The following is a 16,589-nucleotide window of genomic DNA, read 5'->3' as shown; positions in this document are numbered from 1 at the left end:
TGTCTATCTGATGGCCAGCTTCTACTCGCTAATGGCAAGTCAATCTCTGTCATCGCCAGCGCAGCTGTGTCAGTGTCGAACATGCCCGTGTCGAAGGGATTTGTTGAGAAGCAGGAAGTGACTGTTCTCAGAGATTCGGGCTGCAATGGAGTCATTGTCAAAGAGGATCTGGTGCCAACAGAGAAGTGCACCGGTGACTTCAAGTGGACGCTCATGGCTGACAGCAAATGCGTGAAGGCACCAGTGGTAAAAATCCAGATCGATACTCCATACTTCACTGGAGAAGTTAAGGCCGTCTGCCTGAAGAAGCCCTTGTACGATCTACTAATTGGGAATATTGAGGGTGCGAGACGTCCTGATGACCCTGATGTCGAATGGAGAATGGGCGCCGCTCAGCCTGCTGTTGAGGAGGAAGAGCCACTGCCATTCGCGAATGAAGATATCAGCGAACTGCTACGAGATGACAGAGCAACTGTGCATCGCCGCGACCAGCCGCAGGTTGTAAGCGATGTGACGACCAGAGCCCAGGCGAAGAAGGACAAAACAACTACGCCACTCAGGGTCACCAACAGTTCTGCAACTGCTGTCGTGGACAGGGATCGGCTTATTCAGCTACAGGAAGCTGATTTGACCTTGACAAAGTACAGGAGTCGCCCTGTCAAGGAGATGACTAAGAGCGAAGGCACTGTGCACTTTGAAGTAAAGGCCAAGATCCTGTACAGAGTGTTCCAGCACCCGAGAGTCAACGGTGGGAAGCCATTACGTCAAGTTCTGGTGCCTCAACCACTTAGGCGCCAGGTGATGGAGGTGGCCCACGACTCTATTATGGGAGGTCACCTGGGGGTCAAGAAGACATCGGACAGAATCCAGGCTGCGTTTTACTGGCCAGGACTACATGCAGATGTGACTCGATTCTGCCGATCGTGCGATATATGCCAGAAAACCATACCTCGAGGAAGGGTCCCGAAAGTACCATTGCAGAAGATGCCTTTGATCGACCGACCTTTCAAGAGGGTGGCCATTGACCTCATCGGCGAGATCAAACCGCGAAGTGAAGCGGGTCATCGTTGGGTACTGACCCTGGTAGACTATGCAACCAGGTACCCAGAAGCCGTGCCTCTGAAGAAAATTGACACCGAGACTGTTGCCGAGGCACTTGTGGACATTTTCAGCAGAATTGGGGTTCCTGAAGAGATCCTCACAGACCTGGGGACACAGTTTGTCTCTGAATGCATGGAAGAGGTCAACAGGCTGCTGAGCATTCGTCACTTGACTACGACACCCTATCACCCGATGTGCAATGGGCTGGTCGAAAAATTCAATGCGACGCTGAAGTCCACGCTGAAGAAACTATGCAGTGAGCAGCCAAGGCAGTGGCATCGCTACATCAATGCCTTGCTATTTGCATACAGGGAGGTGCCACAAGAGTCCACTGGATTCTCCCCGTTCGAGCTGATGTACGGGCGGACCGTGAGAGGCCCGATGCAGATACTAAAGGAATTGTGGACGAAAGATGTGGACACACCTGAAGTGAAGAACAGTTACCAGTACGTGTTCGAGTTGCGAGAGAAACTGGAGGAGACTCTCGAGATTGCGAGAGAAAACTTGAGAAAGTCTCAGGATAGCGGAAAGCACTACTACGACCGCAAAGCCGTAAACAGGAAGTTTACACCAGGTAACAAAGTGCTGATACTGCTTCCCACTGATCACAACAAACTACTGATGCAGTGGAAAGGCCCATACGAGGTTGAGGCCGTGGTAGGGATCAACGACTACAAGGTGAATGTCGGCAAGAAGTCCAAGATTTACCACGCTAACCTCCTGAAACTGTATGTGGAGAGACCTCCGGAAGCAGTACAGGTCGCAGCAAGTGTGGAAGAACCAGCCGAACTAGACGAGTTCGACGGTGAGGAACTACTGGAGTTGGGAGACCTCCACAAGAAAGAGGGAGTGGATGACGTCAAGTTAGGACCTGACCTGACAGAAGACCAGCAGAAGGAGCTGCATGATTTTATGGGCGACTTCACCCATAGGTTCTCTGATGTTCCAGGCTCTACGTCCTTGGTCGAACATGAAGTCCACCTCACATCTGACGTTCCTGTTCGCTCAAAACCATACCCTATCCCGTTTCAGGCTCGGGAATCCTTGAAGAAGGACATCGACAACATGTTGAAGATGGGGGTCATCCGTGAGTCATCATCCCCTTACTCATCTCCCGTTGTTGTTGTCAAGAAGAAAGACGGTACAAACAGGGTATGCATTGACTTCAGGAAAGTGAATAAGATCACCGTGTTTGACCCTGAACCAATGCCGACGGCGGCTGATCTGTTCCGACAGTTAACCGGCAGTAAGATCTTCTCAAAGATCGATCTCAGCAAGGGATATTGGCAAATTCCTGTGCGCGAAGATGACATACCAAAGACCGCCTTTGCAACTCCAGACGGAACGTATGAGTGCCTGCGGATGCCTTTTGGCATGGTGAACAGTGGTGCTACCCTTAAGAGGGGAATGCGAAAAATGCTCAAAGGAATGAAGAATGTTGTGTACTACTGGGATGATCTGCTAGTCCACACGGAGACCTTTGCGGAGCATCTGGAGACTTTGAGGGAACTGTTTTCCCGCCTGACAAAAGCCAATCTGACCGTGAGACCCAGCAAGTGCATTTTGGGGACCGACAACGTTGACTTCATAGGTCATTCACTGAAGGAAGGTCAAAAGGGGCTTTTGTTGGAAAACGTCACCAAGATCCTCAATGCGCCACGTCCTGAAACCAAGAAGCAGGTGCGATCCTTCCTTGGATTGGCTGGGTACTACAGAGAGTTCATTCCAAACTTCGCCGTCATAACGGCGCCTTTGTCGGACATGACCCGAAAAGGATGCCCCAACCGAATACTCTGGGAACCAGATCAGGAGAAGGCATATCAGACTGTGCGCGACCTGATGTCACGAGACCCGGTGCTACGCCTTCCTGATACTGCCAAAGAGTTCATCTTGCATACAGACGCATCGGACGAAGGGATCGGCGCCATGCTGATGCAAGAGCATGGAGGTAAACCGTTTCCGGTCAGCTATGCCAGCAAGAAGCTGTCAGGAGCCGAGAAGAACTACTCGACCATGGAGAAAGAGTGTTTAGCCATCGTGTGGGGAATCAAGAAATTTGAACTCTACCTCCAAGGGGTGAAATTCGTGCTTCAGACTGATCACAAACCCCTCACCTACCTGAACTCTGCGAAGTTTGTGAATAATCGTATCATGAGGTGGGTGATGTACTTGCAGAACTTTGATATGCGAGTGGAATCGATCAAAGGTTCAGACAATGTTGGAGCAGATTTTCTCAGCCGAGTATGTGAGTAAAACTGTGTTCATTCTCCAACAGACTAATGTACATACCTGGATTTCAATCTGTTATGTATACATAATATGTGTACAGGTAGCGTTTCAATGATTGAAAGAAATTAGGTAAATTTCTTCTGGTGTTGGGGGTAATGTTAGGAAACGCTACCGTTGCTGAGCTTTGGTTCAGTTTTGTGTGTTGCATGTAGTTGACTTATTTGTACTTTGTGGGAAAGTACCGATATTATATTTTGTAAACACAATATTTATGCTTGGGCGAGAATGCAGGTGAACTTTCTAGTCCTGTCAAAACAAGTTGTTTATCGCGCTGTTTGTAGTGTGAGTTCGTGGCGTTCGTTCGGATTAAGTGCGTCGGCGCTTTTGATGTGCGTCACAGAGAGCGTCACTGTTCTAGTCCATGCACGGCTCGTATAATGTAGTTGTTTCATGTTCGGTCTGGAATATTCTCGAGATTGAGTATTTACTATATATGCCAGCGCCATTTGAATGTTAAAAAAGCTTCTATTTGAGTTCTGCTACGTTGTGCAGTTGTATGTATTGAATGCTGAATAAATCCTCGAACTCAATTTGACGAGTTGTTTTCTGTTGCTGCGAAGACGGGCGACGTAGAATAAAAGAACACAACTATACGACGTTTGAGAACTTTCAAGTGTCGTGTAACAGCACACATACACGCATTCTGATAAGCATCGCTCCACGGCTATTAATTGCCAGTTGTCTCTCTGACCGGACGCTACAGTCCTACGCGAGTCTATCAAAACAAGAATACAGAGTTATCTCCCATATGTTTTTCGCGAGCACTAATCTAAATTTGAGATCAGTGTTCGCAAGACAAAAATAATTGCAGATTGGCCGACTTCGACAGTGATCTCTGTTCTGTTCTTCACAGTTATGATAAAGACATCGTTCTAAGGTCAAAACAAGTCGACATTTTGGGACTGCTGCCGGAAGGAGACCGTAATATATGGTTTCATCACAGTCAACTGGTTAAAGAAAAAATCGTCTGTTCCAGTTAGCGCCGAAACCAAACGGTTGCTTATCACGTGACACTTTTGCCATATTTAGAGTTGTTTGCACAGTAAATACAGCCGCGAAAAATAGCTCGCTTGAAACTGTCTTACATATCAATTCCTTTGTAATTTAAAAATTACAAAACACCATGAAAAATCATTATCGACGATCGCGAATCTGCTTATATCAATAATACATTACAACAAGTCGCGTAAGGCGAAATTACTACATTTAGTCAAGCTGTGGAACTCACAGAATGAAACTGAACGCACTGCATTTTTTCACAATGACCGTAGTCCGCCGCTTGTGCATAACGGAGTGAAACTGACGAGCCTGTTCAGCGCGGTAGTGGTTTCGCTGTGCTGCATAGCACGCTTTTCTGTACCTCTCTTCGTTTTAACTTTCTGAGCGTGTTTTTAATCCAAACATATCATATCTATATGTTTTTGGAATCAGGAACTGACAAGGAATAAGATGAAATTGTTTTTAAATCGATTTCGGAAATTTATTTTTGATCATAATGTTTATATTTTTAATTTTCAGAGCTTGTTTTTAAATCCAAATATAACATATTTATATGTTTTTGGAATCAGGAAATGATGTAGAATACGATGAACGTACATTTGGATCGTTTTATATAAAAAATATTACAATTTTCAGATTTTTAATGACCAAAGTCATTAATTAATTTTTAAGCCACCAAGCTGAAATGCAATACCGAAGTCCGACCTTTGTCGAAGATTGCTTTACAAAAATTTGATTGAAAAATGAAGGTGTGACAGTGCCGCCTCAACTTTTACAAAAAGCCGGATATGACGTCATCAAAAGTATTTATCGAAAAAAAGAAAAACTCATCCGGGGATATCATTCCCAGGAACTCTCATGTCAAATTTCATAAAGATCGGTCCAGTAGTTTTAACTTGGAAAGGAGAAAAAACGTTCCTGGCTACTTTCTTGCAGATATGCTGTAACTGTGCTTGCCACTTAAATTCACCCGTCACGATATATCCTTCGTGGTTGAAAACGACGTTAAACACCAAATAAAGAAAGAAACTTAAATTCACAATCAATAATTACCCCATATACAGTGTTGCTGAACTTGGTCAATCAATGTTGTACCAAAAGTAAGATTCAATTTGAGTGGTGAAATCTGGTGTTTTTGTTTCGTTGCAAATACCATACTTTTTGTTTTTACCAAGTTAAATCCAAATTGAATTTGTGTGAGAAAAAACTTATTTACTTCCGTATTATCCACATATCCGAGGTTTCATAAATCACAGTCCCTTACAATATTACACACACGTACACAGGTACAGACATCTAGACACAACCACACATACACACAAACGCATGCACACACACAAACACACGTATGCACGCACACCCAAACACACACACACACACACACACACACACACACACACACATACACACACACACACACACACTCACACACTCAGAAAAGGTAAAGTATGTCTTTATTAACTAAATGATGGAGTAAGCAAATCGGTACTGCTTTAACATGAATGAAACAAAGTGTCAGTAATGTATAATAAAGCATGTCCAGTCCTCATATCTAAAGATAGTAAGAAGCTAGCCTAAAAATGTCAAAAAAGCCCTGTGAAAAATCGCTCCAGATCAAAACCAACAATTTTACATTTTTTGTGTAAATCAGATAGCCTAACATGAATGCATGCAAGTAGTAGAAAACGATTAACACTGACAAGAATTGTATTCACACAAACAAAGTGTAGATGCAAAAGCGATCGTTTTCCATGTGCAGGCATAACATATAAGGTAACAGAATGGCCGCACTGCATAGATTCATTAATATTATCATACATTTAGCACACAGAAGATAATCCGTTAATCTCACATGTATAATAACTACTCATGGACAAAATCTAATTTCACAGGAAAATTAATTCAGAATTCAAGCAGAAAAATACATTTAAAACTGAAAAAAACCCATGCAGAAAGTAGTTCAACAGCTTTACTGATAATAACTCGTCTTGAACAAAATATTGATAGCCATTGTTTTTTCAGCGTAGCAATAGGGTCCATCATTTAGACGAGACATGTATAATGCCAAAGAGTCGCAGCCGAGTCGAATTATACTTGTTCGAACCAAAATGTCCGACCCTATTGCTACGCTGAAAACATAATAGCGTTTATATTGCTATTCTGACATGATTTTCTCTGTTAAAAACATGTTTTTGTCAGCGAAAATCCGTGCTGGCTGTGGCAGAGGACGTTTTAGTGCGTAGGTACCGACGGAAATCCCCGAACATTGACACAATCTCCACAAGCATGAGTGTGTTCTTTTTTTATTTTTTTTATTTTTTTTAATTCTGCGATATTTTTGTGAAATGAAAAAAATGCACAACATTCTTACATTTCAAAACCCTGTATGCGTCAACAGTTCACAACCGCAGAATGTAATACATATCTATAAATGTAAATTCAGGCAATTCGAGCGACTATGGAAAACATTAGTTTTAAAATATTTCAAAACATTGGAATACATGTAGAGCATGTAAATATACACGTGTGAAAGGTAGAAACAATCTCATGACGCCAAGAAATGTGAATGAAAAAAAGATTAGTTATTTATTTTTTATTTTTTATTCTCTTTTTGTGAAGTTTTTTTAATTTTTTTTTTTACATGTATATACTGTACATTACAGGACATCACCTAAACAAAGGGACAGAACCATACAACAGAAGAACACTTGAACAATTACAACATACATGGGGTGGGAGGATGAGTGGGGGAGGGGGGGGGATGTTCAGGGCTTGGTGGTCGCAGTATCAAAAGGATTTAAGAAAGAAAGCATGAGTGTGTTCTTAGCAATTTCTAGGAAATGTTTCAAATACTTGCTTTTCTGGTGCCTGTTAATTGTTAAAGTTTTGTATTATTCACCTCTGCTTGTCAAAAGATTCCTGGCTACAAAGATGGAAAAGGATAATGTCAGAAAGTACCTTGTGTGGTAAAAATAAGAACCCGATAAGTACACAGAAGAATGTTTTTGCCATACCAAAACGCACACACACCCACACACAGAAACTGTATAGCTCTTACATTTGTAAAAGGCCTTGTTATAACTCTTCCATTACAATGATTGAATCATCTGTTAAAACAGCATAGTTCGTATGCATTTTCGTCACAGTAAACACATTCATATGAAAAGTGCTATGACACATTGATTCAAAGAAGAAGCATTTTGCACTCTTATTATAGCTAACACTTTTGAGGAACTTGTACTAGCTTCCAACTTTTATGTTCATCTTGGAAGCATTCTACATGCACTGTCAATTTAAATCAGACTGGAAGAGAACACTCGTTCCTGTCATGAGATGACAAGCATTCTACAGTTTTGGTGTAATACTCAAAAGTCTTTCAAGAGAAAATGTATGTGTGTTATAAATCATGCTATCGAGTGTAATGATCTGGACATGCTTGAGATATCAATTGTAAATGAAGTTTTTCTGTCTGAAATACTGTAGGTAATGTTTTAAATATGAAGTGTTGTTGACAAAAAAAATCTGAACTTTCCAGGTTATGCTTTGTAGATCCAGACCTCTATTCTGATTTTTTTTGGGGGATCAAGTCTTGAAGACTAAAAATTTCATATATTCCAGTTTTTAAAATTTTTATTTAATTTAATTTGATAGATAATCCTCCTTGATTTCCAGGCAATGTTTTTTTTACATATTTGTTTTATATGTAATATTCATGTACAATATTTTCTCGCTTTCTCCACTATACATGTCGTATGCATTTAGAGCGGTTACTCCCCTTTGGTTATTAATTGTTTTCTACAGCAAATCTTCCAGCCTGAAGTTCTGCAAGTTGTTTTGCTCGGACCAAGCAGCGTGTCTTGCACCGTCCATTTCAGAGGCCAGAGTGTTGTCAGTTCGCAGCTGATGGTTTTGTCCTCCGATGCGCTGTTTGCACTCCGGGCACTGACTCTCCTCTGTCGCGCCCCCGCAGTCTCCGATAGCGTAGATGTGACCTGTAGAATGTTGGAAGAAGACAGTAATATTATATATACAAATAAGAACACTATATCTGATTGGTCAGTTGAGCAGAAAAACGACTATCGTCAGCAGCCACATTATGATCATCACCTTCTTCATCATCATCATTATCATCATCATCATCATCATCACCATCATACTGGTTGGTCGGTGTCAGAATAATGTGACTGGGTGAGACATAAAGCCTGTGCTGCGACTTCTGTCTTGTGTGTGGTGCACGTTATATATGTCAAAGCAGCACCGCCCTGATATGGCCCTTCGTGGTCGGCTGGGCGTTAAGCAAAATAAATAAATTATTTAAAAAAAAAAAAATAAATCACCATCATCATCATCATCATCACCATCATCGTAGTCGTTGATATCTTCACTATTTCAGGTCTGGCCAGGCTTTTACATGCAATAACACCATCCTCCCTCCACTAAAGTACAATACAAAAAATAAAAACTCATTTGACTCGCGTTTGTGGAAATGTTCTATGAGAGAGAGAGAGAGAGAGAGTGAGAGAGAGATATGATTTCCGGTGTTTTCACGTGTTTTGTAGGTCTTACCAACCAATCGTTAAACGGGACACATGCCCGTGTGGGCGTGCGTTTGTGTGTGTTTGTGTGTGTGTGTGTGTCTGTGTCTGTGTCTCTGTGTGTGTGAGAGAGAGAGTGAGAGAGAGAGAGAGAGAGAGAGAAAGAGAGAGAGAGAGAGAGAGAGAGAGAGAGAGAGAGAGAGAGAGAGAGAGAGAGAGAGAGAGAGAGAGAGAGAGAGAGAGAGAGAGAGAGAGAGAGAGAGATTCTTAAAGGCACAGTGCGCCTCCCGTAAACCATCACAGATACTGTCAGGCTTTTACACAGTACAAACACCCTTCCATTTGAACGCTCACCAAATGGGAACATCCTAGGTGCCCTACGTAAAGAGCGAGCAATTTTCAAAGAATTAATTTTGCGGATTGTCTCAGAGACAATCGGACCGTGGTGCGTTTTGGCGCTAGACTTAACTTTTAAAATCTAAATAATAAATTGACAGCTTGTTACACAAACATTCTTAAGTCATAAAAGGATTCTTTTTTCATCAAGACAAGATCAGTACAATTCAAAGTTTTGAAAGTTTGAAAAAAGAAACATCCGGAAGCAGGGTCACGCAAGGTCGTGGTTCTCGTAGCAGACGACGGTTTATGCCTATCGCCAGTTCCTCTGAACAGTCAAAAGCCATCGCGAGAGTTCTTGTGAACCACAGCCGTTTGTTTCGTGCATAGTCAGAGGTACATAATAACGTGCTATTGCAGATTAGCTCACAGCGAGTCGCATTCAAATTACTAACTGGCGACAGGGCGGGGATGTAGCTAAGTCGGTAGCGCGCTGGATTTGTATCCATTGGCCGCTGTCAGCGTGAATTCGTCCCCACGTTCGGCGAGAGATTTATTTCTCAGAGTCAACTTTGTGTGCAGACACTCCTCGGTGTCCGAACACCCCTGTGTGTACACACAAGCACAAGACCAAGTGCGCACGAAAAAGATCCTGTAATCCATGTCAAAGTTCGGTGGGTTATAGAAACACGAAAATACCCAGCATGCTTCCTCCGAAAACGGCGTATGGCTGCCTAAATGGCGGGGTAAAAAACGGTCATACAGGTAAAAGTCCACTCGTGCAAAAAACACACGAGTGTACGTGGAAGTTTCAGCCCACGAACGCAGAAGAAGACTAACTGACGACTGCATTGTGAAAAAGGGAAACTGGTTCACGGGTTCACGATGGCTCAGGGGTAAGATAAACCACGCAAAAATAAATTCTTTGAAAATTGCTCGCTCTGTACGGAGGGCACCTAGGATGTTCTCAAGCGGTGAGTGTTTAAATGAAAGGGTGTTTGTACTGTGTGTAAAAGCCTGACAGTATCTCTGATGGTTTACGGGAGGCTTACTGTGCCTTTAACGTAATGTATCTGCACAACTCGCATGCTTATGAGAACAATACATCAATCTCCCTGATAGCAACAGTGTTATGACATGCAGAGAACGGCAAGGTGGCATTAATAGCACGTATTTTTCCGGATCTTTCTCGCATCATCGGGTGAAGTCTGCTACATGTTTTTAAACAGAGCTGTACTACCATTGGCACTTTGCTGGTATGATTGGAAGTCTTCAGCATTCATTTATTACAAGTCATATCAGATTGCAGGTATGAAAAGGCCGGGGTTTTCTCACTTTGAGTTTATTGCTTGTCTGTATTTGCTTTTGGATTGTATGACGGGAATCCTGATATTTTACCGCTTCTAGAAGTTTGGTTTTGTTTTCATTCTGGATGTTTCGGCAACGCTCTAGAACGTTCTGAAAGGGAGTAAGGTTTCGTGTCCAAACTAGGTTGTTCAGCAGGGCTGTTTCGAAGGTTAAGCTTTGTGATCCCACACACACACACACACACACACACACACACACACACACACACACACACACACACACACACACACACACACACACACACACACACACACGGACAGACAGACGACGTTTGTCATTACATGGACCACGTTTCTCCTAAAGGTGAGTAAAAGCGATCAACATCCTGACCGATTCACTATCCCAACTTAATTGTCACTAAAAACTAAAATAAATATCTCGTAAATATGTTCGTGCATATTTATATTCATTTGTATTGATATTCATTGTTTGTGTTATTCATTTATATTCATATTTACGTGTCCAGTCATACATTAAAATGACAGGCAAATTGTTTTATTGTGGCTGTTGCCTGCTAGTAAGAACAGACTATATTAAGGCAAATGACACAACAGTGATTCTCACCCTTGAGACACTTGAACCAGTGACCCTGGGGAAGCTGCATGGCCTTGACAACCATGTCTCGCTCCTTCTCGCTGATGCCGAGATCTGACGCGGGAATGAGCTCTTCCAGGTGTTTCAGCAGTAGCTTGGTAATCTTCTGGTGATCTTCCGTGTACAACCGACCCACCTGCACATTAACCAAAATACCAATGGTCTAGAAATCCCGAAGGTCATGTAACATTAACGGTGATGTCCATAAATCTAACTCCACTCCAAATTCTTAAGCTGTTTGACCTATGCGTCGGTCCTTCGTTCAAACTGGTCAGTTACTCTGGTTGGGAGTCGTTTAAGTGACCTACTTTTCTTCTTCTTCATTCATGGGCTGAAACTCCCACGTCCACTCATGTTTTTGCACGATTTAACTTTTACGTGTGTGACCGTTTTTACCCCGCCATTCAGGCAGCATGCGCCGACTTCGGGGGAAGCATCCTGGATATATTCGTGTTTCTATAACCCACCGAACTCTGACATGGATTACAAGATCTGTTCCGTGCGCACGTCGTGTGCTTGCGTGTACACACAAAGGGGGATAAAGCACTAGCAGGTCTGCACATAAGCTGACCTGGGAGATTGAAAAAATCTCCACACCTAACCCACAATAATCATGGCCGCGGCCGGGATTTGAACTCACGACCTTCCTATTTAGAGGCGATGTCTTATCCACTACGCCACTGGGCCCGTCAGTGACTCGCTCAAAGATACAGTCACGCCCGTGTAACTCATGTGGATAATGTTGTTTTACGCCCTCACGGTGAGACGGCATATGTTCCTGGGTGTAACCCCGACTTTAGACGAGACACACAGGTGTATGCGTGTTTAGTTGTAACTATCAGCCACCTGCACCTATGGCAAAATGACCCAGGTCTGTTGCGTACCACTGAGGTGGCACGGTGTTGGACATGGATACCGTCTCTCCGTCTACACATAAAGCTGACCCGTGTCCGTCCCGACTTGGATTCGAACCCGTGACCTTAGGATCACAAGTCCAATGCTCTACCGCCCTGAGCTACCCGGTCCCCTTACCCGTGTAACTTACTTCTACTCGGGCTTTTAAAGGCGATCAGAGCATCCGTCCACTTTGCCGATTGGCACAGGTAGGACTCGCAAACAGTCTCACAGATAGAAAGTAGGGCAGTATTTCTACATGTAAAATATTCCTGGTGAGGGGAGGATGAGCTCCAGCTCTTGCTTGACATCAATACTGTCCAGAAAGAACTAGAGCATGTCCCCCACATAGGTCATTGATCTGTGTTCATTTCATTCTGATTTACAACTCTTGCCCAATATCAATACTGTCAAGCACGAACTAGAACATACAACCCACATAGGTTATTGATCTGTGTTCATTTCATTCTGATTTACAACTCTTGCCCAATATCAATACTGTCAAGCACGAACTAGAACATACAACCCACATAGGTTATTGATCTGTGTTCATTTCATTCTGATTTACAACTCTTGCCCAATATCAATACTGTCAAGCACGAACTAGAACATACAACCCACATAGGTCATTGATCTGTGTTCATTTCATTCAAGTGAATTACAACATTAATGGCACCCTTGACCGGAGTCTTTTTTGTCACGTGATCTGCAATATCATGACTGACCCTCTAAATGCCATGGAAACTGACAGGTAAACGTCGGATCCAATGCGAAGTGAGTGGTTTCCCGACTGAAAACATTTTTGATGTTGTATCTCTTGTTTGTCCACTTTAATGGCCGGTCAGTCGAGGTTAATTAGTTCCAAAAGTTAAAGGCACAGTACGCCTTCCGTAAACCATCACAGATACTGTCAGGCTTTTACACACAGTACAAACACCCTTTCATTTACACACTCACCGCTTTTGAACATCCTAGGTGCCCTACGTAAAGAGCGAGCAATTTTCAAAGAATTAATTTTGCAGATTGTCTGATAACAAAATCGGACGGTGCGTTTTGGCGCCACACCTAACTTTTAATATATTGACAGCTTGTTACCCAAACATTCTTAAATCATAAAAGAATTCTTTTTTCATCAAGACAAGATCAGTACAATTCGAAGTTTTGAAAGTTTGAAAAAAGAAAAGCCCGGAAGCAGGGTCACGCAAGGTCGTGGTTCTCGTAGCAGACGACGGTAATGCCTATCGCCAGTTCCTCTGAACAGTCAAAAGCCATCGCTAGAGTTCGTGTGAATCACAGCCGTTTGGTGCGTTTAGATTCAGAGGTACATAATAACGTGCTATTGCAGAGAAGCTTACAGCGAGTCGCATCGGAAATCACAAACTGACGATTACATTGTGAAAAAAAAGAAACTGGATCACACGGGTTCACGATGGCTGAGGGTTAAGATAAACCACGCACAAATAAATTCTTTGAAAATTGCTCGCTCTTTACGGAGGGCACCTAGGATGTTCTCAAGCGGTGAGTGTTTAAATGAAAGGGTGTTTGTACTGTGTGTAAAAGCCTGACAGTATCTGTGATGGTTTACGGGAGGCTTACTGTGCCTTTAAACAGTTTTTGTTTTTGTTTTCTTCATTTGGAACGTTAGCAGTCTATCTGTTTCAGATTTTGTCGCCAGGGCAGTTTGAAAATCCTTACCTTCATTCTTCGGAGCATGTTGTTCACCGGGTCAGCCAGTTTGGATGGCAGTGGTTCCTCTCTGTCACCTGACAACCGCACGTAGTTCTCCAGAGAAAGCCAGTGCTTCAGTCTCGTCAGCTCCGTCTCGGCGTCCCTCTCCTCCTGGTCGCTGAACACCAGTCTCGGCGAGCACACCCACTCTTCAAACTCTTTCAAGGCTTTTGGGAAAGTCGATCCTCGGGAGACCTTGTCTTTGTAAAAGAGCGTGAGCTTTTTGGTTTGGTCGAGCATCTTCATCTGGTTGACCATGGCCACCAGGCCTCCCAGAGTCTCCCTGTCTCCTGTCTCGAAGATCCGCTCTCTCATGTCCTCGTAGTCACCGTGCGTTTCTCTCTCTACCATGTCTTCCAGTTCTGCTAGAGTCTGGCTTCGTCTGGCTTCGTCTCCCAGCATCCGATTCTGCCATGTACAAATGTCAGCATGAAAGAATCTTTTTAAGAAAACCCTTTTATCCTCTGCCTCCTGTCTGTCCGTCAGTCCGCCAGTCCCTCCCTTCCACCCTCCTCTCTCTCTCTCTCTCTCTCTCTCTCTCTCTCTCTCTCTCTCTCTCCCTCTCTATCACACACACACACACACACCTCTCTCAGTCAATCTCTGTTTGTTTTCTTGTTTGCTCTCTCAAGTGTAATAACACCAAGCTAAAACAATGCACAAATAAGCTTCCATACGATGATCATCTTGTTTAGGATGGGAGCACACTCAAAATTCGGGCGGAGTTTCTCACGGATTTCAAAGCAGCAAGAAGACGTTCAAAACTCGGCTGAAAATCTAACAGACTGAAATTTCTCGTCGATTTTGTCTTCACCGACTTTTGAGCGACTTACACACCAACACAGACACGTCCAAAACTAATTTTGTCTGTGTGAACAGCCCCTTAGACTATCTACCTTCATAACTTCGATGTCTGTCAGATGGATCTTGATGACGTCATGACCTACCTTGATGGTTTCAATGTCTCTCAGCTGGGTCTGGATGACTTCTCGACCAACCTTGATGGTTTCAATGTCTTTAAGCTTGATCTTGATGACATCATGACTTACCTTGATGGTTTCAATGTCCCTCAGCTGGGTCTTGATGACGTCATGACCTACCTTGGTGGTTTCAATGTCTCTCAGCTGGGCCTTGATGACGTCATGACTAACCCAGAGGGTTTCAATGTCTGTCAGCTGGGTCTTGATGACGCCGTCATGACCTACCTTGATGGCTTCAATGTCTGTCAGCTGGGTCTTGATGACGTCATGACCTACTTTGATGGTTTTAATGTCTCTCAGCTTGGTCTTGATGACGTCATGACTAACCCAGATGGTTTCAATGTCTTTAAACTGCATGGTCTTGATGACGTCATGACCTACCTTGATGGTTTCAATGTCTTTCAGCTGGGTCTTAATGACGGCCCCGTAGCGGAGGTTGCGACGGATGGGGGTCTTGCAGTGTGGACAGGCCTTCAGTTGGACGCTGTCCCCCCGGGAATCTGTGGCCGTGGTCATCCACTTGTCGAGCCCAGTGACCTCCACGATATGGACACAGTCTTCCAGCTGAACAAACCTGTACAACCATCGACAACTGAACATGTTGCTCTCCCTTTTCTCGACTTGTCTATTATCATTTGCTAACAGTCAGCATATCAGAAATAACTCATAATTGTGGTGATCCTAAGATCGTTTTACAATTCCATCATCATCATCATCATCATCATCATCATCATCATCATCATCATCATCATCATCATCATCATCATCATCATCATCATCATCATCATCATCACCAGGGGCGGATCACATCATTTTTACTTGACTAAATATAAAAATGGAGCAATCTGGTGCAATCTGAGCCATTATCATCATCATCATCATCATCATCATCATCATCATCATCATCACCGTCATCATCATCCCCACCCGACTCCTTCTGCTCCTCCATTTTTATATTTAGTCAAGTTTTGACTAAATATTTTAACATCGAGGGGGAATCGAAACGAGGGTCGTGGTGTATGTGTGTGTGTGTGTGTGTATGTGTGTGTGTGTGTGTGTGTGTGTGTATGTGTGTGTGAGTGTGCGTGCGTGTAGAGCGATTCAGACCAAACTACTGGACCGATCTTTATGAAATTTGACATGAGAGTTCCTGGGATTGATATCCCCATACGTTTTTTTCATTTTTTTGATAAATGTCTTTGATGACGTCATATCCGGCTTTTCGTGAAAGTTGAGGCGGCACTGTCACGCCCTCATTTTTCAACCAAATTGGTTGAAATTTTAGTCAAGTAATCTTCGACGAAGCCCGGGGTTCGGTATTGCATTTCAGCTTGGTGGCTTAAAAATTAATTAATGACTTTGGTCATTAAAAATCTGAAAATTGTAAAAAAAAATAAAAATTTATAAAACGATCCAAATGTACGTTTATCTTATTCTCCATCATTTGCTGATTCCAAAAACATATAAATATGTTATATTCGGATTAAAAACAAGCTCTGAAAATTAAATATATAAAAATTATTATCAAAATTTTTTTTTCGAAATCAATTTAAAAACACTTTCATCTTATTCCTTGTCGGTTCCTGATTCCAAAAATATATAGATATGATATGTTTGGATTAAAAACACGCTCAGAAAGTTAAAACGAAGAGAGGTACAGAAAAGCGTGCTATGCAGCATAGCGTAACCACTACCCCGCTCGCGCGCTCTTCTTGTCAATTTCACTGCCTATGCCGTGAGCGGTGGACCACGAGTATACGGTCTT

At 43.0% G+C, this 16,589-nt stretch overlaps 1 protein-coding gene across 1 annotated transcript in view; it reads right to left on the bottom strand.

Annotated features, from left to right (window-relative positions):
* Positions 1 to 5,826: 5,826 nt before the first annotated feature.
* The window catches only part of LOC138945349 (NFX1-type zinc finger-containing protein 1-like), a 60,692-nt gene continuing 49,929 nt past the window's right edge, over positions 5,827 to 16,589 (bottom strand). Inside the window, exons 21-24 of the mRNA XM_070316777.1 lie at positions 15,206 to 15,398; positions 13,812 to 14,252; positions 11,193 to 11,358; positions 5,827 to 8,381 (exon numbers count right to left, since the gene is read on the bottom strand). Coding sequence (XP_070172878.1) covers positions 8,185 to 8,381; positions 11,193 to 11,358; positions 13,812 to 14,252; positions 15,206 to 15,398 — 997 coding nt within the window. The 3' untranslated portion in view covers positions 5,827 to 8,184. The remainder of the gene's footprint in view (positions 8,382 to 11,192; positions 11,359 to 13,811; positions 14,253 to 15,205; positions 15,399 to 16,589) is intronic.

This window comes from Littorina saxatilis, linkage group LG13, assembly GCF_037325665.1.
Source record: "Littorina saxatilis isolate snail1 linkage group LG13, US_GU_Lsax_2.0, whole genome shotgun sequence".
In the NCBI taxonomy this organism is placed as follows: Eukaryota; Metazoa; Mollusca; class Gastropoda; order Littorinimorpha; family Littorinidae; genus Littorina; species Littorina saxatilis.
The sequence above is the reverse complement of the archived record's forward strand: the minus strand, read 5'-3'. Positions and strand labels throughout refer to the sequence as shown.